At 44.6% G+C, this 27,377-nt stretch overlaps 2 protein-coding genes and 1 long non-coding RNA gene across 5 annotated transcripts in view; 2 read left to right on the top strand and 1 right to left on the bottom strand.

Moving 5' to 3' along the window:
• LHFPL7 (LHFPL tetraspan subfamily member 7) overlaps positions 1 to 1,704 on the bottom strand; it is a 62,082-nt gene extending 60,378 nt beyond the window's left edge. Inside the window, exon 1 of the mRNA XM_061470312.1 lies at positions 1,402 to 1,704. Coding sequence (XP_061326296.1) covers positions 1,402 to 1,677 — 276 coding nt within the window. The 5' untranslated portion in view covers positions 1,678 to 1,704. The remainder of the gene's footprint in view (positions 1 to 1,401) is intronic.
• Positions 1,705 to 3,123: 1,419 nt separating this feature from the next.
• On the top strand, positions 3,124 to 4,159 carry LOC133277953 (uncharacterized). The gene is made up of 2 exons (XR_009746396.1): positions 3,124 to 3,239; positions 3,687 to 4,159. It is a non-coding gene; the product is annotated as an uncharacterized LOC133277953 (long non-coding RNA).
• Positions 4,160 to 7,373: 3,214 nt separating this feature from the next.
• On the top strand, positions 7,374 to 27,346 carry AKAP10 (A-kinase anchoring protein 10). 3 transcript variants are annotated; one of them, XM_061470305.1, is made up of 15 exons: positions 7,374 to 7,764; positions 11,267 to 11,314; positions 13,617 to 13,799; positions 14,097 to 14,651; positions 16,052 to 16,150; positions 16,589 to 16,673; positions 17,180 to 17,303; positions 18,164 to 18,300; positions 19,368 to 19,512; positions 20,262 to 20,435; positions 22,529 to 22,638; positions 23,465 to 23,547; positions 24,133 to 24,185; positions 24,812 to 24,907; positions 25,951 to 27,346. In XM_061470305.1, exons 1-15 carry the CDS (start codon positions 7,587 to 7,589, stop codon positions 25,954 to 25,956), a joined length of 2,076 nt encoding a protein of 691 aa, XP_061326289.1. In that variant the 5' UTR covers positions 7,374 to 7,586; the 3' UTR covers positions 25,957 to 27,346. The 3 variants fall into 3 exon arrangements, with proteins under 3 accessions (XP_061326289.1, XP_061326290.1, XP_061326292.1); XM_061470306.1 differs by lacking the exon at positions 11,267 to 11,314; XM_061470308.1 differs by lacking the exon at positions 20,262 to 20,435.
• Positions 27,347 to 27,377: the final 31 nt, after the last annotated feature.

Below are 27,377 nucleotides of genomic sequence, written 5' to 3'. Positions count from 1 at the left end.
GCCAGTTCTTTGCAATTCACAATATTTGTCTTTAATGACAATTTTAAGGACCATAACGGGATGTAAGCAATCACATGCAGACGTGGTGTCCTGAGTCCTGAGAAGAGATAACAGCGCAGCTCCACGGCAGGCAGAGAAATTCAACTCCTGACTCCTGACGCCACTGTGCCAGGCACAGTGACGACCTCCCGGGGACTTAGCCCTTGCTTGGGGGTTTCTGCAACGTAGCAACCCAGATAAAGTCAAGCTCATGTCTTTTGTGCAGTGACAGTGAAATCACACTCACACAACCTCAGGGTAAGAAGCCAAGACTAAAAGGAAAGGAGATGGGAAGAGGAAAGGCAGGGGCACATGGGCTGTGGGATGCTGGGCTGGACTTTGTGTGGTCCCTGTGCACACCCAGCGGGGACAGGCAGCTCTTTGTCACGTCAGGACACCACAGCAACCCCAGGCTCCACAGGGCCAGGGAGGCCTTGGCCTCCTCCCTCCCCAAACCTCTAAAGGGCATGACCCAGGCAGGGCAGGGGAACAGCCAGAATGCCCCATGTCCAGGCTCCATTTCTGGATCCACATGTCCCAGAGGCAGCAGTTTCAGCCACATCCTCACTCCTTCCTGCCACCCAGCCACCGAATGATGCTCGCTGCCACACCTGGGAGCATCAAACCTCTCCTGCTTTCCTCCTGACTCCCTCCTGAACATACACTCAGGTCATAGGGACTTGAGGCCCCAGCAGGGCAGGATGGCTGGGTCAGACCTGCAGGGTCATGGCTGGAGGTGGACCACAGCCACACTTGGGCTGCACTGGTCACCACATCAGTGCAAATGTGCCCGGGAGGTTTCCATGCAGCACCCCAAGCATGGCCAAGCATCCTGAAGAGAGATGTGGCCTCACAGGGACCACAAGATAGCCGAGGCATGCTGAGGGGATGCTCAGGGGATCTGGAAGGGATGCAGGGGATGAAAGGGATGCTTGGAGGCAGAATGAGTGATGAAAGGGATGCTCAGGGGCAGCATGAGGGATGCATAGGATGCTCAAGATGGTCAGGGCAGCTCAGGGATGCTGGAGCAGGTCTGAGGGACAGAATGAGGGGATGCTGGGGAGCCTACCTAGAACAGCAGATGCTGAGGTGATGACAGGGAGACTTCGGGAAGTGCGGACAGAGAGACTGGAGAGCCTGGGGCAGGTCAGGGAAGATGCGGGAAGGATGACAGAGAGATGGGGTGCCAGAGAGCCCGGAGCAGATCGGAGGGACTACCAGGAGGTGATGGAGTGACAGCAGGGAGCCCAAGGCAGGCAGGGGGGATGCCGGGGAGGTGATGAGGTGAGGGGCAACGGGAGGGAGGGTGGGAGATGTCGAGAGGACGCCGGGAAGGGGCCGCCGCGGTGCGGAGGCGCTCACCTGCCAGGAGCCCGAGGGGATGTCTCCGAAGCCGCCGGGGCCGGTAGAGCCGTGACAGCTGCGGGGCGGCCCGGTGCAGCGCCAGAGCAAGCCAAAGCCGGCGGCGGCGCGGCCGGGCGGCAGGAGCCAGGCCGGGGAGAGGAAGGCGGCGGCGCAGGCAGCCAGGAGGCCGGCGGAGAGCAGCGCCCAGAAGCAGCCGACGCCGCTGCACATGGTGCGCCGGCGGGGCAGGGAGCCCGCGCCCCGCGCCGTGCCCGCCACCGGCACCGACAGCATCGGCGCCGCCGCAGCGCGGCCGCGCAGCCGCCGCGGCGCGGGGCGGCCGGCGGGGCCGGGCGCGGGGCCGGCAGAGCTGCCCGCGCCCCCTGCGCGCTGCCTGCGCGCCGCCTCCGTTCCCCTCCCCGCGGGGCGCGGCTGAGGCCGGGCTCGGTTGCGACACCCGCGGCGGGCGGGGACGGTGGAGGGGGAGCCCCGGGAGCGGGGCCCCCCTCACCTGCGCACACGATTTGGGGGCTTTTCCGCTGTTTTCCCACCTGCGGAACGGCCCCTAAAGAGGGTACCGTTAATGTTTCTAACTCCCACCCCGCTGCTCGCGGATGCGACGCTGCGGCCCCGCGGCCAAAGCTTCCCCGGACAGGGACACGCGTGGGGGGTTCGGGGTTGTGGGAATTTCTCGGGTGTCACCGTGGCGAGGTTAGGAAGGCGCACACGGCCCGAGGAGATGAGCCTTGACCCCGGCCCCTCGCTGCGAGTTTTCTCACTCAGGGTCTGCTTCTTGAGCACCATTAATTCCGTCCTTTAATCCCCCAGGTTTTAAAGCGTTAAAGGCAGAGCGGAGAGCGAGGCGGAACGGCTGCCCGGGGGTTTGGACTTACTTTAGGTATCAAAGCTGCGCCTCCCAGTGCAGCTGCATTTTTATAACAGTCATTTTGAAACTTCACGTATCTGCCAGGTTTTATTCCCGCTAAACCTCCCGGTCGCTTTGCAGCATCAATTGGTATCTCGTGCTTCTGCCTCGGGGATTTCTCCATCTCCAGAAGCTCTGCTGTCTCCCCAAGACCCCTCTCCACCAAAGCCGGATCCTTTTCTAAATATATCAAAAAATAGATTTATCTTTCCCTGCTGTCCTCAGGAGGGTTGCAGGCACTTACTGCCGATACCGCTGGAACAGTTAAAGGTATTTCGGCAGCTTTTGGTCAAAAACAACAGTTTTCCCTTCGGATCTGGGGTGGGGGTGTGTGTGGGGGGGGTGTTTTAATTGCAGCCCTCGGGGAAGGCTGGCTCGGAGTCGGCCTTTCCCGGGAACACGGCAGAGCTGGGGGGCTGGCACCCCCTCCTGGTGTGCGCCCAGACTGCGGGCGGGTAGGGGCTGCGGTGGGAATAACCACCGCTTACATCTGAATTCACGGACAAAACGTCGGGGTTAAAATGCTGCCGTTAAATGTCTGGGGCTTAACTGGAGCTTCTGTGTGTCTTTTCCTTGCATTTAAAAGTGTGCGCGCTTGTTGTGCTGTAACTTCCAGGCAAGTTTTGAAGGGACAAAATCACACTCAGCTTTGTCCCCCTGTTTCTCCTGGTTTGCAGAGCACCCGACTGCTCTCCTGTGCTGCATCACTTCTCACACGCTCTGGGACATTTAGAAAAAACAAAAGGGGGGAGGGTACATGGGAAACCACGGAAAATGCGTTTAAGCTAGATTTATTTTGTGACTTGGTTTCATTCAAGTATTTATGACACCATCAACGGCCAATAATTTAGGAAGAACGCTGTGAAGTGGAGGAAGGTTACCTGAGGTGAGTCCCACATAGCAGTGGCAGCACCAGCTGGACAGACTGGAGGTAGGAGCATCCCGGGTTCTTTTCAGTAGATCAGAATAATTCCAGAGTGGCACAAAAGCCCTGCAGAAAAGGCTTCCTTCCTGCGAGGAGCAGCCTGCAGCAGGGCAGGAATGGGGAGCAGCTACAGACACTGGGGTTTTGCTGTTTCCTGTTCAGTGCTCCTTTGCTGGAGCTCACTGCCCAACAGATCCTCAGCAGCAGTCACCAACACCTTTGTTGAGAACGAGGCTTTTTGGTTTCTTCCCCCCTCCTCCGCCTCCCTTTTTCTTGTATTAGACTTCAAGGTTTAGATGTTGACACTGCAAGTCAGACAGAAATCCTTCACCCCTTGCTTGTGCTCAGTCACCAGGCACAGAGGAACAAACCTTCCTCCACGGGCATGGGCTCAGTGGAAGGAGACAAGGAGGGATTAGAGTGTTTTAATAAAATCACTTAATTTTCTTACAGGTTGGGATGTGGGATAATTCCCTTCTTTGAAATCTTCAGCACAGTTGAGAAGCCAGCACCAACTCTCCCGTTCCCATTACAGCTAATGGACTGAGGTCAGCCACATCCAAACTTGTAATGAATTTTCTGTGTGCATGCAGCCACTTGTTTTCCCATTAAAAAAAAAAAAAAAACCAAAATAAAAGGATAAAAATACAAGTCAGTAATTGCAGCTGCTGTGATTGCAGTTTGGGAGCACCCTCCTGTGATGGCATCAGTTGTGTCTTCTCAATTTTACAGCTTCCCCAGCATCCTCTTGTGCACCATTATATGTATGTGCTGCACCTTTCCCACTCTCCCCCACCATTAATTCTTGGATTCTTAGTGATCACTGTTTGTATTGCTTATTTTGCAAGTCTGTCTATAGTGTCTAATTATGTGTTTGAAATTACATTATGTAATTTTTAATAAAGCTAATGGCAATGTTTAGAATATCTGATTTTTAAGACTGTATTAAATTTCTATACAAAGGCATCTTTGAGCCCTTATATACTTTGGACATTAGTATTGATTCCAGAGTAAGACTGAGGCTGTTAATGCCCCTAGTCATATAGTTACTATTATTAGTATTCCCAAAGTAGCAAGAAGTCTATAAATGAGATACAAACCCAACATCATGAAAATACTTGTAAATAAATTAATAGACCATCCCAAAGACGTGAGCAGGGGCAATGGCCTGTAACATGATTTGTTACCTTTATGTTGTTTCAAATGCTGCAACTGAGCAGAGCAGTTCTCTGTGATTCATTATCAAAGACACCAAGCTATCAGCACAGTCTTGTTCTGCTATATTAATTCTGTCCAAACAAGAGCATCCCACTTAGATCTTTTCAAATATTAAAGTTTGTTTATTTTTGTAGCTATGGAGAGGGAAAACCAGGCAGGGAGGCTTTTATTTAATCCTTGGAGTATTTTAATTTAGGGAGGTGTTCCCCAGCTTCTCTGATGTTGGCCAACCTATGTCCTGAAGTCATATTTCAAGTGATTGCTCAGATAATTAAACTGTCTCATTCTGTTAAAACCTCCAGAAGCTGATGTTACTCATACTTCCAATTCAGATATCCGGGGTCCAAGGCTCAGTGACTTAACTGTAGATTGGAGCTTCAACCCTTCTGCACGTTCCCAAAAAGGGGAGGAAATGTACTTCATGCCAAACATCCTTATAGCTGGAGGTTTCATCAGTTATCTAGAATCTGATGCAAAGATAATTGAATTATCCCAAGGACCTTGACAGGTTGGGTGAGTTTTTTGGAAAAGGAGCTGCTGTTTGGAAATTAATTACAATACAGAAGCTGCTCCTCCTCAAGTGCGACAGGGCATGCCTACCATATACCCACCCCAAAGCCACGTTACCAGTGGGCCAGGTTTCTGACAGCCTCCTCTTACTGATAGTAGGAATATCACTTTGCAGCCTCAGGAGACTTTGTTTTCCAGCATGGAAGGGTCCACTCGAGCTTGAAACAGGTATGCACAGCTAAATAAACCTGTTAGGAATCATGCCTGCTTCTGCCACTGCTCAGACAGAGGAGCACTGTCAGCTGAATATAAGGGCGTGGCAGTAGAAAAACGATCAATATGTAAGGTCAAAAAGAAGGTCCAGAATACAAATTCCCATGGGAATTTTACCACAAACTGCATCCAAGACAGCCTGGCAGAGCAGGACTCAGTCAGACATTGCATTCTGCTTCAACCCCAACATATAAATTGAAACCTAAAACTTCATCTGTGAAACAGACCCTTCAATCACCCACAGCTACCTGGAAATGAAGAGAAAACTGCATGCAGTGCACTGGAGAATCAGGCTGGTTCCATCAGGGCTCTCTCTATACTCCCAGTTATTGTGAGTGTTTATAGAGGACTCGGTGCAATCTTTTGACAGAAGATGTTAATTTGTGTTCCCAGAGTCATCCCATTCTTTCAGATTTACCCACCTTTTGAATATTTTAGTCCATTACCAGCCTCTTAGGTTATGTGCCAAGTAAATAATTCCATTCATTATGCAAACCCCATATATAATAGTTCATTATCCTCCAACCAGCCTCTGGGCACAGGTACCAAAATGTATTAAAGAGCATAGTTAACAAAAATAATACCAAAAAGAGAAACCGCAGTTGCTACAGGGTGTAGATCAGCTGCAGCATCCTACCCAAGAGCTGGCTTCATCTCAGCCCTGAAAAGATCCCCATATACCTTTTATGCAATTTACAGTTTATGAATCTTAATTACTGAGTGTAAAGAGCTTTGGCACACTTGGATGAACGATGTTGCAGGAATCTACATAATGATTATCAATCACATCACTTTCCATGGCTCAAGCACCACCATCAGGACGGTTACATCACAGAGGGATGACACTGCATCGATCCATCCCGACACAGGGATGTAAGAGGAAGAACTGCAGCTGCCTCCTGCGGTCCCTGCACCACTCGCAGGGTTTGGTTTGGGCCCCTCATGGTGTTTTGCTCATTGGGCCCCACAGGACAAGGTTCTGGGATCAAGTCCAGAAACGTCGTGGCATAAAAGAGGTTGAAGTGGAGTTAGGCTGAGGGCTGTGTTTGGAAAGCTAATTCCTGTCTGATACAGAGTGCCAAAGCCCACAGGGAAGCAGACAGAGTTTGTGCTTCTTCCACACTCACCATTGCTGGAGTTCATTGCTCTCCACTGTCTCTCTGGCATTTATGGCAATTTCAAAGACATAAGGTTGTATGGCTTGCTGCACGGACCACGTGTAGCTGGGTGATTTTGGGAGAGCTGCTTCCTGTAGTTGTGCCTCAGTTTCCTCATCATAAACCAGGATTTAGAATAACAGTCTTTATAAAGCACTTGTATCACATACTGCCCTTCAGTGACCCATGTAAGCAACATCCTTGGTAGCTGAGAAAAGAGAGGATCTGCCTCAGGAGGATAATTAAGAGGATTTTTGTGGCAGCATTCGGGACCCAGACGGAACTGATTTATCGGACACTGCTTTACAGCCCCGGTGCAGTGTCCCCACATCCTGACCTGCACTATGCAGCCTGGCAGGGTTTTCAGGTCACACGGCACCAATAGCCGGCCCCTTGGCGATGGGATGTCAGAGCTGCAGGAAGCCCGGCCGCATTCCTGGCACCACAGGAATGTGCTGACCAGTGCCACCGCGCACCCCACGTGTGTGTGGAGGCTTCTGCCTTGTTGCACAGGGACCCACAGCTTGATGCATCCTCCCTTGGGACTGCAAAGTCCGCACAAAGGCAGGCAGAGGTGAGGGCTGGCAGGATGTGTTTCAGGACACGTCCTCCGCTGCTGCAGCCCCTCTGGCCCAAGGGGACATTTTTGGGCTCACACTGCAGAGCCTCCAGGGCACTTTGCATAGCACCTCGGCCCTGCCACGCTGCTCCCAACTGCTCCCCGCCCGCTGTCGCCTCCCTCAGGGTTGGCTGTCACCCTTCGCCAGCGGAACGTGCCCAAGTGCCCCCAAAACACCTCCTCAAGGCCCTCTTGCCCTCGACCAAGCTGGCTGCCCGCGCTTCAGCCCGCCCCTTGCCCTGATCAAAGATGGACGCTCCCCCGCGGACCCCCGCGAGCTTCCTGCCCTCATCCACCATGGCAGCCCGACGCCGGGGCGCCCATGTTGAGTGAGGCGGGGGCCGCGGCCGCATCCCGTCATGCTTGGCGGGTCGCCGGCTGCCCGGAAGAGGGAGCGGGGCGGTTGTTGACAACATGGCGGCCGCTGGCGCCTCCGCGGGAGGAAGAGGCGGAGGGAGAGGCGGCGGCGGGCGGGGGAAGGAGTCTCATTCATAGGGAACCCGGCTCGCTGCCCTCACCCCCTCCCTCCCCTTCTGCCCCCCTCCCCGGCGGCCGCCTCTCCCCCTCCGCGGCACCATGTCCTTCTTCAGGCGGAAAGGTAGGGGCGCGCCGGCCGGGAGGCCTGCGGCTGAGGGGCGGCTGCCGGCCTCGTCCCCCGCGCGGCTGCTGGGCCCCGGCCCTGCCCCTCCGGCGACGGTGACCGGGCCCCGAGAGGAAGCTCGGCCCCTGAGGAGCGGCCTCCCCCCAAACGACGGTCAGTCCCGGCGGCGGGGCCCTTTTCCTCGGTCGGGGTTTGGGGAAGAGGTCGGGGGGGTCCCCCAGGGACCTCGGGCAACCCCGGCTGCGGGCGGTGGCGAGCGCAGGGCTGCAGCGCTGGTCCGTCCGGGGCTGTGCGCCCTGCTGCTGCGGGGGGATGGAGCTCAGCGGTCCTGGAGCGGTGGATGGTGCGGTTGGGTGGGCTGGTGCGTGCTTCGTGCTGATGTGAGTCTCGGAATGCTTGCAGAGTGCTTTTTTACAATGCTGCCGTGCAGGGTTGTGTACAAATACAATAGCCTGATAAAAACCACGGTTGAAAAAGGGACCTCATCAGGCCCAGGCCTTCATAAAGCCAAAGGAGTTGACCATTTATTTTATAACACCTTTGTTGATGTGATGGAGCACAAGCAAAAGATTTGGAATTTAGGACTCCGGAAATATTTATGCTATTCTTATGGTGCAAATGGATGTAGTTAAAATGTACCTTGGGAGCAAAATGTGTTGAAGGCACTTGTGCTACAGCTGGTGATGAAATGAGGTGTAGGATGCTTTCAGGCTGCACGACTTGTGGTTTGAGTGGTTTTTGTTGACAGGGGCACCTTTTAGGGAGGGCCCCTTGGGAAAGTGGTTCTGTCACCTCGTGATGCTGTAGTTCCAGCAGTACAATTGCTGCTCTTGAAGCAGTGGCTGAGACAACGCTGTCCTAAAGCATTTCTCAGTTGCTAAAGTGCAAAATGTGCGTTTTAAGACTGCAAGAGAGGAGGAAAGAGCACATTATCTGAGTTAATGTTTTTGGTCTTGACTGACATGTGCTGTTGGAAACTTGCTCAACCAAAGTAGCAGCATTGAAAGTTTAATTCTTGGTGGAGGTTAGTACAGTAGTCCTGGAAGAAATTAAACTTCTCTTCATAGTAGAAGCTCTGGAAGTCCACTGAAGGCTTTGCAAGTGCCCTCATCCTTTTTGGGGTCTTTACATACTAACGATGAGCTGCAGAATAAAACTTTCATAGTGCTTATAAACTCTCCAGAAATAGCTTCTGCTGCTTTGTTGGTGAAGGGAATTGTAGAAGTGATGTTCATCCTACTGTGTGATCACAGGAACAGTGTAAGCTTTGGCAAAAATGAAATGTCTCATTGAGTATCTATTTGCGTTCCTTTGATTAAAGGATCTTGGGTCAGAGAAGCACAGGCAGAACTAAGTGCCCAAGAGAGGTGCTATTAAGGAGAGAAGTAAGCTTTCATCTGGCTTTTACATAGAATAATACTGCTTTGTACAATCTACCATTTTAGATACTGCCTCTTAGAGAAGATCTTAAATTGCAGCTGAGAGAAAAGCAGCAGATTAAGGCTTATGATAAAGCTCTGTAGACTAGACATATGCGGTCCAAAACCATACAGCAGTGTCAGTGTTCTTGGGTTGAGCTGCTGTTGTTTAAGAGGAAATCACATTGGGTAAAAATTGAAGAGTTTTTAAAGGTGAAACCATAAAATTACTGACTTGTAGAAAAAATTAATAGGGAAATGGTTTTATTTCTTGGCATGGGCCTTAAAGTCTGGAAGGCTGGGGGTGGATAATAGGTTGAGAAATTAAACTATAACAGTTGAATCAGCAGCCTGACGCTTGAGGGCAGGTTATAAAATTGTTATCAATGAAACAGCCTGACTGCAGGCCCCTTCAGTAGGGGTATCTTGACAATAACACAGTCTAACCAGTGTGCTAACCTCTGAAGTTTTGTATTGGTTTTTGCACACATACGTGTGAGGACTGCTTAGGTTTGTTCATTCTTGTGTATTTAAAGATATGAATTAAAATCCTCCAGCATCATGTGGCCAGTTTGCGTCGGTTTGGTGCATTATTGCTTTGTGAGAGGGGTTTGCTCCTGGAGTTCTCACAACCTCTTAGTCCCCAGTCACCCCGTACTGCAGTTCTCTCTGGTTTCACACAGACACCAAATGGCATCGTTTTCTTGAGGAAAGTGAAAGTAAAGTCCTTTAGTGAAACTTCACCCTCAAAAGCTTGGTCTTGTTGTGTATAGGAGTTTTCTTTTGTCCTCCACTGTTAACTGCTTCATTTTGTTCTGCTTGAACCTGGTGGGCACAAAAGAAGCCTGTGTATGAAGAGGTTAAGATCATGAACGGGGAGTTTGTGTTACCAGAAATAAGTAGGTAATTAGAGAGAAACTGTGAGTAGTTGGTGAGAAGGAACAGATGTATTTAAGCTGAAAATAGGCTTATGGAGGACTCCTTTGAAACTCGGGATTCATTGCCAATAGCATCAGTTTGATGAATCAAGTACCGGAATCCTTTTGGAAGGATAAAGGTTTGTAATCCTGTAGAGAGGTTGCTTCGTTCCTGTTTGTCCCTCAGTGTTTCTTCAGAGATGCAGATTTTTCTCAGTCGTTTTTGTCCTGCATATCATACCCCCCAGTTATGTAAAGCTGGTTATTCTCACTGCTCACAGCTGCATCTGGCTGCAAGAGTTCAGATTTGAAAGGATCCAGCTCTTTCAAGGGATGCTTAAACCGCTCTGTCAGAAAATGTGCTGGCTGCAAGCTTACGTCTTAAATGCTGAGTTGCCAATTCACAGAGCTGCAGCGTTTTTGCTCCTCGCAGTACAGCAGCGCTGCAGCCACCTCCGGGCAGGACATTTATGTAACCACATTGGAGCTTCCCTTTAAAATAGTTCAAATACCTGGGTTGGAGGAGGCGGAGTTGTCTTGGTTTTGTTTTTTTGTGATCTGCACGTGTTTTGTGATGTAAATGTGTGATTGCGCTGGGTTAGGATTTGTGGTTACCTTTGGAAGGACTCCACAATTGCTGTTCAAAGATGACCTATTTGTAGTAATAATCCCAGCCTGAAGCAGGCAGAGAACGTTTCCCAAGTAGATCATGTTCTTCAGTATCACTACTTAATTTGTTTCTTGTGCCTTCCTGTTTTTATACTCCTTCAGTTTCTTTATTTTTGTTTCAAACAGATTTCCTCATCTGTTTCCTTTAGGAGCTTCCTTTAAAAACATAATAATTATTAACAAAATGCTTTTCCATCACAGCTTTTTAAAACTCTTATCTTCCCATCAGTTGCTTGCCCTAGGTTTGATGATACTTAAGCAATTGTATTTGAGAGAGAATTAACTATTAGCAGTGTGTAAAGCATGTCTATCCCATTCTTTCCAGTTAATGCTGTTTATTAACCTCGCATGTAACCGTGCTTTAATCATATGGCTAGTAAGCACCTTTCCCAGTGTTAATTGTAACATACTACAGTTCAGGAAACTTAATTAATTAATAAGGATTTTCGTTTGAAAATAAGCCAACACAGAAGCTTTAAGAGCCTCTGTCAGTCACTAGATGTGCAGGTTTGAAGGAGAGATCAGTTTTAACTAAATGATGGTTCTGTCTGCATCTGATACTTGCTGAAGTTGGGGAATTTTGTGTCCATTCTCAGGTAAATACCATTAGTCACCCAAAATAGCATTAACATTTTCCTTTATATTTTACAGTCAAAGGCAGAGAACAAGAAAAGACCACAGATGTGAAAGCAATTAAAAGTAAGATCGCTATTTATTTTGTCTCTAAATTCAGATATCAAATGTCATTCTCCATTTTCGCTTTAACCAGTGGGATAATTTCCTTATGACTGAGCCCACATGTGACCTATGCGTTAAAACCAAATCAAACCCAAACCTGATTTCTGTTTCTGAGTATTTAAAGTAACCGATGTGTCCTAATCATCTTGCTGAATCTGTAAGTACAGAACATTATAAAGCTTTGTCACATGAGCATTAATTCAAAGTCATCAAAGAGTTCAGTCACCTGGCAAGTAGCAGTTATTCCTTAGCTACAAAAAATCGCTTCTGAAGTTTTTTTGCTCGCATGTAGTGTACTTTGCAGTTGTGAAAATGCAGCTGAACTGTGTTTAACTGATTTGCAAAACAGGCTGCCGGTGTCTGTTTGAAGTGTAACTGGTGTCGCTTGTGAGGCTGAAGTTCTGAATCATGGTGTTGTAATGCTGCCCCACGTGATACAGAAATCTTGCTGCTAAATCTGTTAGGAGAGAAGAAAAACATCTTGATGGGAAGGAGTTTTGTAAACTGTGGGGAAAACAAGATTATTTATCCTGTCAGTTTTTGTTGTGATACTGAAAGGAGATGAGGTAATTTATGTGAATCTCGTTTGTTACTTCTATATCCTCAGGCAAAATCCTGCTTCTGTATTTGTTAGTGTGGTATCTGGATATCAAGAGAAAGTTAAAGGCTTTTTTACACCTTGGTGGTGTGTCTTTCAGATCAATTACAGGAAACAATAAGTTGCATCCAAGTTGTGCACCCCATGATTTAAGTGCAACTGCAATTTCTGGTGACTAGCTGATAGGGTTTCCCAAATTGTGATGAACTTTTTTCCCAAATGTGATGAACTTGTAAATAACAATAAATGTGAAAATTTATTGTATTACACTGCTGCAAGCAGAGAGCATCTTTCCAGTTTGGCAGGCAGCACCTCTACAATCTGTATGACATTAGTTGAGCGATATAGTGCTGTCTGGAGGGTTTGGAAAAGGTGTTTGATCCTTAGATGAAGTGGAACAAGTTTTTCTTAAATGTTCATAACAGAATTCTATTTTAATCTAATTCATAAAAGCCTAAGCTCTTATGAGTGTGGCTCTGGCTCTACATGAGGACCTGCCACTAAGCTTTCCTCAGTTACTGTCAACAGCCAAGCATCTGGCTGCCATCCATTGGCCTCAGAAAAATGCAGTCTTCTCCATTACTGCTGGTACTAAATACCAGAGGCTTTGTAAAAGGCAGGAAGCAGTGACCTGGTACCACACACTGCAGCTGGAGAAATACTTTGCTATAACTTAAACATTTTAACTCTTGTTTACCATTGCTCCTAAGGCCTGTTGCCATGACATGCAAATGTGAAACTATCAATTTCTGTCATCATGTGTCATAAAATTGTGAATAAAAATAAAGCTATGCAGTATGAAAGTCACCAAAACCAAGTTGCTCGACGCCTTGAAGAAACACATCGCTAGGAAGTAGTGTGCTGAGATAACATGTCATCTGGCTTGCTTTATTTTTGAATCAGAGGTGTAAGATGTCCTTGTATGACATCTCAATCCAGTGCAGTTTCCTGAGAGCTTTTGAAACTGCTGTGAACGTGGTTTGTTTTCTTCAGCTTTGTCATCAATTAACAATTACTTGATGCTTTTTCACTGGCAGGTTTTTTCGGGAGGAAGTTCTTTGTTCTCTGGGCTCAAATAGCTGTGTTCTAAAACAGCTTAGAGGAGGTTAATGTTTATAACCTGGGTTTCATCAGGTATTTCCTTATTGCTTTTCTTCTCTCTCAAAATCAAAGAGACAAACATTTAAAACGTTTTTGGAAAACAATTTTGTTAAAACTTGCAGGATCTTGTAACATGTTTTTTAGCCTTCAAAAAGATATGGAAATAGGTTGCAAGAATGTTGTAATCATACTAAATTGTTGACAAAGTATTAAGCTGTTACGATAGCAGTTACCAAGGAAGCTGGAAGACTCAGGAATAGTATTTCATGTGTAAACTTAGACTTGGCATCTTTTGATTAGCTACTGAATAAGGAAAATACAGGTGAGTGGGTACCACTGTTCTACTGGAAGTGAGTTTATTCTTGCTATAATTTAACCTGTTTGTTTCTGTGGTCTTTATTCTTATCACACCTTGATCAAAATGACACACAGTGGTAGAATGAGGTTTTTAATAAGATTGACTCTTGCAAACTCTGTGGCATATCTTGGGGTGCTTAGTGTTGGAAAGTGCTTAGAAGAGGTCTTGGAAGCCTTGTCTTTTAGTAATTCCTGTCTTCATTCCAGCTCCAGTACCAGTACATTCCCCTCAACGAAGCACTAGAAATCATGCCTTGCTGGAGGCTGCAGGACCAAGCCATGTGGCAATTAATGCCATCTCTGCCAACATGGACTCTTTCTCTAGCAGTCGGACAGCTGCCCTGAAGAAGCAGCCAAGTCACATGGAAGCTGCTCATTTTGGAGACTTAGGTAAGGCTTCATCAGCTCTGTAATAATGGCAATGTTTCTTTTTATTCTGTGTGTTACTGCTATGCTCACCATCCTTTGGTTTTCAGGCAAGTAGATTAAGTAATTCAAAAATTGACTGCTGTTACCCTAGAAGAATTTTGAATGTGGACAGTGCATTTGTTTGTTAAGAAGTTTCTTTACTTTGTTTACCATTATGTTGGAATTGTCTCTTCATCACTTGCATTGTAGGGCATTTTTGTGTTGAATACCCATATCTGTAGTACAATATGGAGTCATACCCTTTGTATTTTTCTTTAGGCAGATCGTGTCTGAATTACCAGGCTCAAGAGACCAAATCAAGCCTTTCAAAGACCCTTGAACAAGTTCTGCAGGACAATGTAGCCCTCCCTTATTTTATCCAGTTTATGGAACTGCGCAGAATGGAACACTTGGTTAAGTTTTGGTTAGAAGCTGAAAGCTTCCACTCCACAACATGGTCCCGTATAAGAGCACATAGCCTGAACACAGTTAAGCAGAGCTCGTTGGCAGAGCCAGTGTCACCTTCCAAACAGCAGGAAGTTGCATTGTCTTCTCCAACTGGATTGCTTGAGGAGAGACTGGAGGATTCTAGCACAGTCCATCTTCTCAGGACCAAGCCAGTGACTTCGACCAAGAACGACAGAGCTAGCAACAGCCAGAACCATGTGCTTTTGGGTCAGGATAGTGATAATGGCAGTGCTCTTTGTCTAAGAAAATCTGAGACAGGGACTTGTTCTGTTCCAGCTGATCAGCAAGAATCTTCCAAGCTTCCAGTATCAAATAGAAACAGCCCCTCCTCTGCACTAAAAGACTTGTCAGGAAAACTCATGAAAAGTAAGTGCCATGTGTCCCATTTCTTTTAAAAAAGGTGGGAGATGGGGAGCCGCTGCATGATGGGCTGTGTTCTTAGTAAGTATGATGTGATGTTGCAGGGAAGAAAATCATTTTGTGTATCCGTAATATTAACTTGCTGTATCAGCTGATGGTCAGTTTGAGCTGTGTATTGTTTGTCTGGTCATTGAAAAATAAATATACTGCTGAAGAGACTTCAGAATTGTTATGTATTCTAACAAGCTTAGGTTACTTCTGTTCCTACATGTGTAATCTTAGAAATGAAGATGAACATTGCAATGTCCCATTCTTCCATCACTCATCCCATCCCAACATAAAAGAATTGCAGAAAATTTGGATGATGGGGCTGAGAGTTGATAATTAACTTTCCATGGAAGATAAATATCCTGTATCACGTCAGATGACATAAGTAATAGTTACAAGAGACTTGTTGAGATTGTTCTGTGGAACATACTGGGTTTGGTTTTAGATTTATTCCCTTGTTCTCATTTGGATTCCATGTCTTCAGGGGCTACTGGAAATAAAGGTGAAATTAAAATATTTGCTTTTGGTAGTAAGCTACAGCACAGTACCTGGTTCACTCCTTCACATCCACTCAGTCTTCCCTTTGTGCAAGTCTCCAGACAAAAAGGAAACACTCCTTTTCTCACATTTGTTGCCTTTTTTGGCCCACATGTTTCTTTGTGTTGCATCCCTTTCTCTTGCTGTTTGCCGTACTCATATATTTACCATGGACCGCCACAACACCTAACCTCAGCCCCAAAGCAGCTTAAACCAATGCAGTGATGCTTCAGTCATGAAAAGCACTTCTGCTTTCTGGTGTCTAAAAAGAATGTGGAATAATGGGTGCTTTTTGAGGAACATGAACAGTCGAAGTGTGACTTTTTCTTTCTTTCAGAGCAGTGTCCCAACTTTCAAAAGATAATATGTAAAGTGTGTATCTTGTTCTGAGGCATCCCATTTGAAGATGTTTTTTTCCCTTCTAATTCCTTCCTAATGCAGGCATTATGTTCTCTATAATGAGAGCTAGAAATTGGGAACTTCACTGCACTTCTTGCCAGAAAGGTGTTACTTCTGGGTGTGCAGCTGAGGAAGAGAGTGCTGTTCTTGTCTGGTGGCAGGGAATTCAGAGCTACATTGCGTGATTCCATCTCACTAGTCAGTCCATGCTGGGCTTACTGTAGCCTGGCTGGAAAAAACACAGCCACTGTAGCTTGTCAGTAGCAAAGTATTGAGTAGTGGACTGAGTGCTTTATGGGAAGGGAACTTGTCACTGGTGATTAGATATTTGCTTTTCTCAAGAGCAGAGGTTTGTTATTCGCTCCTTGTTTTAGACCTGTGCCAAGGAATTCCAAGTTTGATTCTGTATTTCTTCCTTGTAGGTATAGAACGGGATGCAGTTAGTACTTTTACCAAATATATTTCTCCAGATGCTGCTAAACCAATTCCTATAACAGAAGCAATGAGAAATGACATAGTTGGTAAGAATGTATGCTGCCTACTCATTTCTGAGCTTCCTCCTTCCCTGTAAAAACACATCTTTAATACCACACGCACTCATATTTCTTATTTTTGACTGTTAAAGTCAGTTGTAAGAGATGGATCACATGACAAGTATCAGTGGGTCTGACCTTTCAGTAGTGCTGTGCAATATCCCCAGAAGAACTTTTGGAGTCTTTGCTTAAATTAGTGAAAGAGTTCCTGATAATTGTGGAGGGGATCCCAATTTGAGTCTCAAATAAGTATTTCAGCTGTAATATCATTCAGCTGTCTGCAGTACCTCAAAAGCTCTTTGCACTGTCAGAACCAGCTGATTCAAGTGGATTTGAGCTGCAGTTTTTCATTAACTGGTCACCACTTGTGTTTTCCAGCTCCATCAGCCAGATGGGTGTTAATTTTAACCTGGTCTTTCTTTGCAGCAAAGATTTGTGGGGAAGATGGACAAGTGGATCCTAACTGCTTTGTTACAGCACAGTCAATAGTGTTTAATGCAATGGAACAAGAGTAAGTGGTTTGAATGGTTTAGCTTCACGTCACTGTTGTCCTTATGCAAAAGGTGGTTCCATTAAAAACCTTTATGAAGGCATTACCATAAAATCACTTTTTTGTGCAGTCTTCTGCGTTTGAAACTGCTCAGATTTCTGCCTCCAGATCCATTGTCATCACTTGCTGAAGCTGTATGTGCATGCTATTGCATTCTTTATAGAATCGTAGAATAGTTAGGGTTGGAAGGGACCTTAAGATCATCAAGTTCCAACCCCCCTGGCATGGGCAGGGACACCTCCCACTAAACCATGTCACCCAAGGCTCTGTCCAACCTGGCCTTGAACGCTGCCAGGGATGCAGCATTCACAACCTCCCTGGGCAACCTGTTCCATTATATCATCCTAGTGTCATTTGTTAACCTGCACCATTCCTTCTTTGTTCTGCTTTTATCCTACTGAAAGTATAAGACTTCTGAGGTGCCTTGAATGCTGCTGACCCTTAATAACTGTGTTGTCTGTGTGCAGGCACTTTAGTGAGTTTTTGCGAAGTCATCATTTCTGTAAATACCAGATTGAGGTGCTGACTAGTGGGACTGTTTATCTGGCTGACATACTTTTCTGTGAATCAGCTCTCTTCTATTTCTCTGAGGTGAGTGCTAGGTTTTGAGTTTGCCTTTTTCATTCTTTCCTATCAGATGGAAAAAAACGGTATTCATTCTCTGATGGCTCTAATAAAGACACCTGAAATACAATAAAAATGATGAGATGTATCTTTATTAGGGAGAAAATGTATTAAATGGTTTCCTTTCCACATGTAGAACTCCCTGAAATGTTCAAACCTGTACACTGGATTGCGGAATAAGTAGTTGTGCATGTCCTCTCCAGTTAGTGAGTACTTCTAAGGGTCTCTGCTTTGTAAGAGCCTTGACATTGTTTATCTTTATCTTGCCAAATAAAATAGCGACTTTGAAATCCTTAAGCATTCTTCCAGATAAATAATTCAGTAGCTCTACATAGAGAGGATACCAGGCTGCGATGTGGTAGGTTAAATGTATGGTTTTACAGTTGTGGGGCCCTTTATCTTTAGGGAATCATCTATTAGTTGTAAAATACTTGTCCTGATAGTCTGACAAGCAAGTGTAGTTTGAAGCAGCGAGCTGGAGAGCTGAGACAATGTGCTGAGTTCAGTGTGAGCTGAGCATAGCATGAAAATAGCCTTCCCTCTGTCTTTAGTATGATGCAAATAAAGAATCGTTGGAAACTGCATGTGAAAACCAGTACAGAACAGAAAGGTCCCAAGTTGTTTTCTTTTTAAACAAACTAAATCTGTCTGCAACACTGTATCTGAGAGTTCAGAATGTTTATATGCCCTGGTGACAATTTTGCATCATTAATATTTGGACTATCCTTCTCATTTTAAATGGGAAGGAGCAGGTTTGTCTATGCTTGTTAGAAGTTTCTTGGTAAAACTTACTTAATTTCCCCTTTCTTTTCTGATTTCTCTTCCAGTACATGGAGAAGGAAGATGCAGTTAATGTACTGCAGTTCTGGTTGGCAGCAGATAACTTCCAGTCTCAACTTGCTGCCAAAAAAGGCCAGTATGATGGGCAAGAAGCACAGAATGATGCCATGATTTTATATGACAAGTGAGGGAGTTCAACAGTTACTTGTTTCGAAAGCTCTTAATTTTGTGCTTGTGTTTTTATGTTGCATTGTACAAAAGGAACTTTCCATTTTCAGACCATCACTGTGCAGTCTTGCACTGCGATGCTGAAATACATTTTAGTAAGGTGACCTTTGGGTACACACACAAGAGCTTTTAAAACTATTTCTGTGTACATGAAGAGTCCTTACAAGGATTCCATTCTTAAACAATTCAGAATTTTGAGGACTTGTTTGCTTGGGTTTATGTGTGGTTGTGAAAATATCAAAGCCAATTGGTTGCCATTTGACAATGTGAAGGATTTAAACCTAATAGCAGATGCATCACTGTAGAAAAACCTTAAGGTCCAGATACCGTTACCCATTTAAACTAGGAACTGTTATCACCCACAGTAAAAGCCAAATACTGCTTGTTCTTAATACTTTGAAATGCCTTCCTTTTGTTAAGGAAGAGACCAGATTCCTTTTAGTAACAGACTTGGAGTAGCGTAACTCTTCCCTTTGTTTTTTTTTGTTTGTGCTGCACTTTAGTAAAGATGCAACTGGAAGACAGACAGCAAAACTGCTTCCAGAAAAAGTTTGTTGTTAAGTGCGAGACTCATCTCACAAACTTCTTAGGTTATTACCCTGCTAGGAAATAATAATTGGAGAGGAAGCAAACAGTTCAGTCTGATTTTCATCAGTCACCCCTCTACTCCATCCATAAACTTGGTTTCAGTGTTGTGATTAGTAGAGCAAATGCTGCTTCAGGGTTCTGGGTGTTCCTTGCTTCTCTGCTACAACACTCTGTGTGTAAGATTCTTCTCTTCAGGAGTCACTTGATGCTCTGTTATCTGTATATTCAGGACAAGGCTTTATCAAAAATGTTTCTGTGGATTGTGGATTCTCCTCCCCTGTAGTTAGCAGCATCAGCTCTGTGTACTTTCTTGAGGCCAGCTCCATCTAGTGGCTGCAGCATGACGGATGGTCTTGGGTGGAACGGGTGGTGCTGACCACCTGCAAAGTTTTGCAACTCCTTTTGTGTTGTTTTTCGCCCCATCTGGTGCTGCAGGTATTTCTCCCTTCAAGCCACACATCCTCTGGGGTTTGATGACTCGGTGAGGTTAGAGATCGAATCCAACATCTGCAGGGAAGGTGGTCCTCTCCCGAATTGTTTCACGACTCCCTTACGGCAGGCGTGGACTACCATGGAGACGGTGAGATACCTTCTTCAGAACGGTATTGACAGCACAGATGATGTGGAGATTCTGTAGTGAGTCAGGTGTCCCCTTCAGCATCTCCGATTTGTCCTGTTCTTTTTCCGACTTTCTGTTTACCTGGATAATCGAGCAGCTTTAGGAAGACTTGCTAGACTGTTTTCCCCAGCCTGATCTGAAAAGATACCATGCACTGGCTTCTGTTAATTCTCTGTGAAGTGTTTGTTTTGGGTGATTACTGCTTTTTAATGGAAATAACAGAATTTCCTCCCATCTGAATTGCTGTCAAGAGCTTCTATATATTTAGAAAATTGTCCTTCCTGCTGGTAGCAGTTGGTTGCAAGTCTAATACCAGTGGTGTGGCTAATAGTGAACTCTGGCATAGCGGGACACTAGAGATTAATGATTTGATTCTAGAGCTGCAGGTGAATTTTGATCAGCATAGCAAAAATACCTGTAACCCTGTTGGGTTGTCAGGCTTTCCTGGAGGAAATTGGAAAATCCAAACTTCAGTTCCAGTTACTGGAGGGTTTGGTTGATACATAGTTGGTTTTGTTCATCTTGCAGTAGGATTCAGATTCAAAGCAAGGCTCTTGCTAATCTGGAATAATTCCATGTGTAGGCACTTCTACTTGTGTACCAGCTACACAAGGGCTGAGATGTTTATGTGTCCCTTCTGTTGTGCAAACGATCTGCTGTAATTGTGCAGACCAGCCTTGATTAAGAGGACTCCTCCTTCTGTCTCTCAGGTTTTTTTACCTGGTTTCTTGTCCAGCAACCTTTACTACAAATACTTGAATGATCTCATCCATTCAGTACGAGGAGATGAATTTCCAGGAGGGAATATTGCACTGAGTATTCATGGCCCCAGTAGCTCTCCTGATAGCGATTCCATAGGGGGCCCAGATGGCTCTGCCTCCCAGGTATGAGATTCTTGGTTTGTTTTTGTTACAGGAAATGCTATAGTCACTTTTCTGTATCAATATCAAAGTTCATACACTGTAAAGGAACACCTTGTAATTTGAAGCTTCTCATTCCACTTGAAAATCACAGTCTGTGTTATATTAGGATGTGTTTAGTCTATGTGCTGCTAAGTTCAGACAGTATGGGTGTGGAAGAGGATCTATCCTATTTATGCACCCAGAGCCTTGTGCTGCTTTTAGTTCTTTGCATCAGATGTATCTTTTTATTAAGCTGTTAAATTCACTGAAGACTGTTCCATAGTGCCATAACATTTAAGAACACTTTTTATTAGAAGCACCACATTTTGATCATTACCGTAGTTATAACTTCAGGCATTGACACTTGTGAATATGCTGTAGAATTTAAACAAAAATATGCAAGTTGTGTTTGCTCAGTTCCACTCAGTTTTAAAGCATTCATCTACTCAAACATAGAGCAGTGACAGTTAATATCTGACCAGTGGTGCACACTAGTTTGCCTCAGTGGACTTTTCCCTGTTGTTACCCTCAAGCTGGTCTGATAGAATGGCCAGACCCCTGACCTTTCCAAAAGAGAGCTGATACTGGCACTTCACTGTGTTACCACAGAGTTGCTCTGAGCTGAGGGTGATACCTGAATTTTGTTTGCATGTATATAGCTTGATGTAAAGCTGGGCATAAAAAAGTCTTTTGCTGGGTAAGGCATTTGTTAAGCATGATTGGAGCTTTCTGGCGGCTGCTGCTTCTTTGTTGTACTGTGTGGAAACAAGAATGTGACTGGGCTCCTTTGGCTCTGTTATCCTCCTAGAGTCATTGAGAAATGTCCACCATATACATTGCACAGTGCCCTGGTTGTGGGCCAGCATCTTTTTGTTGCCTTTGGTGCTGCTTTGAGAGCTGTGTTCGTGTGTGGGCTTAGCCTCAGAAACAGGCAGTGGAGCTTGTTCCACTCTGAAACCATCCCAGTAACACCAGAGATGTGTTTTTAGCCAGGAGTTGGCTGTTCCAAAACTTTTATCTTTGTTTAATTCAGATGTGAAAGAGGAGAGGATAAGCAGATTCTAGCTTATCTGTAACCAGGTCAGCTTGCAAACTGCAAGCCCAGCTGAGAGCAGAAAAGCTAAGCAAGAACTGCTTCTGCTGAATTGCTTTTATTGGATGCTGCAGTGCTATCATGGGTTTTAAATCCAGTATCTAGACCAACATTACCCATGTATCAAGCAACTCTGAAGCTGTACTACCTGCTTTTAACATTTTTAAACCTCCTAATTTGCATGGACAGACTATTCCCCCTTAGTTGCAAAGCAGGGAGTAAAATCTGTGTTCTCAAAATATCCTGCTGCTTGATAGTCTACAGGAGAGAAACTGCTGGTAATTGGCTTGCTTGGACAGTTCAGGAAATGAAGTGCTGCATTTTGTGGTGCACATTCCTCCTTATCTGAACAGGAGAATCTCTGGGTCTCTGCATATTTTTGCATAAAGAGCAGCACTGACAGAGCAGCAGGGAAGGAGCTTGCAAAGCAGCTGCCATAAACATTTCTGTTCTGTGTGAGGATGCTAGTAGATTGCTGTACATTCACGCTCTCCCTGCTGTTGCTCTAATGTTTCCTTGGCTTTTTCCATAATCCTGTATAAATATGCCAGGTCAAAAGATAAATGTTTGTTCTCTTGTATGGGGGAAGTGTAGTGTGTTTGGGAATTGCTTAGCCAAGTGTGTGAGAGGGTTGAGTTAAGCTGCTGCAGCCTTTGAGGTAGTTCAGTCCTGTGTACTCACAAACAAACAATTTGCATGTGCACACGGATCTGTTGAGTTGATGGTGCTTAGAGCAGTCCTCACATACGTATGCTGACCTCTACATTATGTCTTCGCCTCTATTCTTTTACCTTTATCATCCTCTGTTTAAAAGTGTCATGCTGCATTAGGAATTCATCATTGTGTAAATGCTAATTCTTTTATGCTTGCTTAGAGAGTTATGCAGGTTTATCTTAAGTGTAAAAGCACTAAAAATGCAGTTTTGTTAGGAAGCTGTTAGTTGTCTGCATTGGGCACTAATACTTAGAATTTTTATTTGTAGTCCAATGTCAAAAAGGCTAATGTTAAAATCCTGAAAAATTTTGATGAAGCAATAATTGTAGATGCTGCAAGTCTGGATCCTGAATCTTTGTATCAGCGAACATATGCAGGGTAAGGTTCATTCTGTGTATCTTGCTCCTAGTTATGTTTCATCTCTGTTTCATTTTTGCTGTGTCCTCCTGCATGCATGTGTAAATGCAAGATGGTGCCATCTTAATACATGTCTTAATATTTGAGAGTACATTTATGTGATTTAACACCAGTGTCAGGGTGAATGTTTCTGTGACCAGAATGGCAGACAGAAAAGTATTTCCAATTGTATTTTCTCTTTATACTGGCTATTACTGCTCTTTGACTCCAAGCTCAGTAGTTCCAATCTGGGGAAGGAACAGAAAAGAATAAGCTCAGGCTCCTTTGATATTGTAATGTGCAGCTTTGATTTCTTCCTACCCCAGTGGCACAGAAGGGCTTATACTTCATTTCCTTAGCAGATTGCACAGCTATTTTTCTGTTTCTTAAGTTACTTTTTGTTGTAAAGCTCTTCTGCTTTGTGTATCTCATACAGAAATTCTTCGTTTCTATAGCTACCTTTTCTGTTGCACAGTCTCCTGTCCTTTTGGGTATGGTAAACTGGTTTCTCCCTAATGACATGTTTTTGTGATAGTGTAGAGCACTTGCTAGCACTGCCTGTTGATATCTCATGGTTGAGTCATTGAAACATTTGCCTGCTTCTACTGTCTACAAGAATTGTTAAGATACATTTTGAATTCAGATACATGAGAAGAGCTGGAGATTTTTCCCAATATATTCATTTCAGGTGGCAGAGGTGGTAACTGGTGAAACACTGGTCTTCTGACACTGGAGTCTTTATCATGGTAGCTTTTTTGTTTTCTTGACTGCTAGCTTTCCATAATGCTTTTACCCATCCTCCCTTCAGGAAGATGACGTTTGGACGAGTCAGTGACCTGGGACAGTTTATCAGAGAATCTGAACCAGAGCCTGATGTCAAAAAATCAAAAGGTTTGCTTTCCTCTTCATGTCCATGTCTGTAACACTGAAGAACTGTTCTCTTCCTTACTGCAGTCAAGATAAGCAAGACTCCTCACTCTTTCCAGATCTGTTTTAAGCCAAATGGAGATGGGGACTGTCCTGTACTGAGGCAAACCCCATCTCTGGCCCAGTTTCCTATCCAAATTCTGCTTTTCTGGTCCAGCTGGACTCCTGGGAGTCTGAGCAGCCTGTGGGAGTTGGAGCTGTTGATGGAACCTGGCAGGGATGAAAGCTGCGAGCAGCTGGGGGGATGATCAGGCCTTCAAAGATTGGGTCTTGAGATGAAAAAGAACTTCAGCTCTCCGCATGCTTCCCACCCAGTTTGGGATCTGCTGTTAGTGCTGCTTGTCAGCTCTGGTAAAGAGGAATGGTTCAGGCTCAGTGTCTCATGAACCATGGCTCCACGTAATCCCTTGTCTTCCATGCAACTCTTCCATGTTCTCTAATGCCAGCAGTGCAAACTCTTTAGAAGAATGAAAGGAATTAGCTTTTATAGAGCTATGCCACGGACTTTGCTAATGTACCTTGCTTGCTGTTTTTTTTTATCTCAACTAGGGTCCATGTTTTCACAAGCGATGAAGAAATGGGTTCAAGGAAACACAGATGAGGTATGTCTTTTATGTCGTCCTGGTGACTTCCTTCACAGTGTAGATTAGGGACATAAAGTATTGAAGTTCTTAATCCTGGCCGTTTCTCTGAGTATCTTTCTGATGCACCAACAAGAACTGTCAGACACTGTGCTAAATATAATTTATTTGTGTGCATATGTGAGACTACTTTGATTTTTGCCAGTGATTGCCAGTTTATTTTAGTATAATGGTTAACTGTTTGCTTGCAGTCAAGGGGTTTCTTGTTATTGTGGTGTTACATATACACATTTGGGAGTGGAGGTGCTCTTGGCCTTTGTTTTGTACTGTGAAGTTACCATTGTACATGGATTACAGTCTGCATTTTCCACCCTTGAAGGGGCTTGGGCAAGTCCCCAACAGATAAATCTAAAAACTTCACTAAGTCTCTTGGAAATTGCATCGGGACATAAATACAATAATTGAAGTTAATGGCGTACTTGGAAAGCAGGGGCATTTCCATCAAGGGAGGATACGTTTGCTGCAGGTCACTGAGTTGTGAAGGTTGACTGCATCTCCAAAGTTGAGCCTGTGAATTATGCTGAGGGCTGTCTTTTTATTCCGAGACCTTGAAGCTATCTGTGTTTTGGGTGTTTTTTGTGTGGCAGGCTCAAGAAGAGATGGCGTGGAGGATAGCGAAGATGATAGTCAATGATGTTATGCAGCAGGCACAATGTGAACAGCCTTCGGAGAAGGTTACGAAGGTAAGGGGGTGGAGAGGCTGCTGCCTGTATCTGCCTTAAGCCAGACTGTGGGAGGAGGAGAGCTCTTGCCTTCCGAGAGCATCTGAAACCCACGCTGGGAAATGTACAAACTGGCATGGCATGATACGAAAAAATAAAGGTTTGGGAGTGTTTCAGCCTACATATGATGTAGAAATTTCTTAAGATGCATCTAGTGGTTCTCATGTGGAAGCATTAAAATTGACTGTCTTCATCTTGAGTCTTTACAGACTGCCGTAGTACTTAAAAGGGTGATTTGTGGTGCAGGGTCAATGCTGTAATTCCTTATTTGAGTTTACGCTTGCTTTTTCATGTTGACGTATATTAGTATATTGACCTAAAGTGTCAGTAAAACTCGACAGCTGGAAAGTTGCTTTGTTGGGTGCTCTGATTTACTGTGTCTACACCTTAAAAGAGACCTGGCAGTCCTGTCCATAGGCTGGTAATTTGATGTTGTGTATTGGTGTTCAGTGACTTTGTACAAGTCCATGTGTTCTCTGTTTAAAAAAACCCCACAGTTCTGATGCAATGGAATGGCAGGAGTGTACCAGGTTAGCATCCAGGAATTCCAGCTTTCAGGCAGCTGACTTGTTAACTTTTAACTTGCTCTATTTTTAATTACTGCAAGTAAACGTGTGCCATACCCCAGTTATCTGAACGGATCTATCCATACTTGCACTGTGTGACTTTTTAATAGAGCAGTTACATTTAAATGACTTTTATATAATGATTTCACTTAGTAGTGAGGCTGCAGATGATGTAGTTCGAGCCTGGCCAGATGGAAGGGTCACTCAGCACAGAGTTTAGAAATACCAAGGGACTGCAGATGCTCTGGATTCAATTAACCGAGCATGGTTGCTGTAATCAGAAGGTGGTTTGAGCTGTGGGACTAATTGGGTTTTTTCATCTCCCAGACTCACTAGCATATGTGACTTCATTTTTAAACACAAAATGTCTTTCTATGTAGTGACTGCCTTGTATATTTTAGGGTAAAATGAACTCTAACCTTGTGTTTCCTTTTCTAGCTATGATTTTAGAAACGCCAGAATAGGAAATCTGTTTTTCCACTTCGAGAATGAGTGAACTTTCCCTTTTGGTGGATTCTTTAACACAGCCAATAAAAACAAAGCACTGTTACTCCAACCGCCGAAATCTCCCTCATCTAGGAGGAAGAATTAAAAAGAAGCAATCCTGTACCTCCACTGTAGAGCGTGAAGAAACACTTTTTCCTGTTGTGTGTGGCATTCACAATAATGATGGGTTTTAGAGATGAAGATGCAGTTTATGAATGTGGCACTGAGAAACTGTGATCAGCTTCACAAATACTTGACCCTGTCTCAAAAAGACTTTTAAGCAAATTATCTGGAATGGGACACAAGCCACAACAGACGGGAAGGTTTTGCCGTAGTTTCTAGTTCTACTACTTGTAATTTTTAAACACATAATTGGAAAGGCCAGAGGAGCATCCCTGACATTGGCCCCTGGAGAAGTGAAGCTCAAACAGTGAATTCATTGGCAGTGAATGACCTAAAAAGTTCTAAGTTTTATTTTTCCTTACTTGAAATAGATGAGTATTCAACTGTAAGATAAATGTGTTTTACTTCATAACTACATTAACTTTGAAAGCAGTGTAGAAGGATCAGGAGCAAAGCCTGAACAGTGTAACTCTTCCTTGTCGAGGTCTTACATTTGCATATACAAGTCCCCTGCTTCTGACACAGAGCAGACACAAAAGCTCATCTTGCACTTGTGCAGCTTCTGCTCCCAAGCCATGGCTCTGAAGGCAGGGTTGTGTCCTGTAGACTGCTCCATTTCCTTTCCTCTCCATCCCACAACCAAGGGAAAAAAAAGTAGCTGCTGCCATTCTCCATAGCCTGTCTTTCACCAACACCGTATCTAATTCCAGATGTTTGGTTTACAAAGAAATACAATTTTAAAAGACCTGCCCTTCCTGTCTTGCAAAACCTTTAGTTTAAGTGAAAAAGCCACTCTGTTACACAGCACCTCCATTAATTTTTCCAATTACTTGATTTTTGCAGGGTACCAGAAGTACTCAGTGTCTCACTGTTACGTTACTACTGCATTTTTAGTGTACAACACTTCTGTTTTGGGTTTTACTCTTTACGATTGCTTTTTTCCTTAAATTTGTGCAAAAAAAAAAAAAATCACTTTGCAAAGAACTCGAATCATCTCCAATACTCAGACTATCTTGATTGATGAGCAAGTGTTACTCTGTTGCAATATTTGATTGTCTAGAGCCACACTGTATTGTCTATAAAAAAGCAAAACAAAAAAAGGCTGTGTATAGGTATTTGGTACTATGTACCACTTCTTATTTCTCTCATGCCCAAGTATTCATGTACTTAAAACATACTCTATTTAATTGTGTTTTGATTTAAAATATATAAATATTAAAATTTGTGTCAGTTTTCTGTTTTGATGGGATTTGACT

This window comes from Pezoporus flaviventris, unplaced genomic scaffold, assembly GCF_033815535.1.
Source record: "Pezoporus flaviventris isolate CSIRO_AGI_PZ_B2104156 unplaced genomic scaffold, CSIRO_AGI_Pfla_v1 ptg000063l, whole genome shotgun sequence".
NCBI classification, from domain to species: domain Eukaryota; kingdom Metazoa; phylum Chordata; class Aves; order Psittaciformes; family Psittacidae; genus Pezoporus; species Pezoporus flaviventris.
Note: the sequence above shows the minus strand (reverse complement) of the source record. Positions and strands in the feature narration are given on the sequence as shown.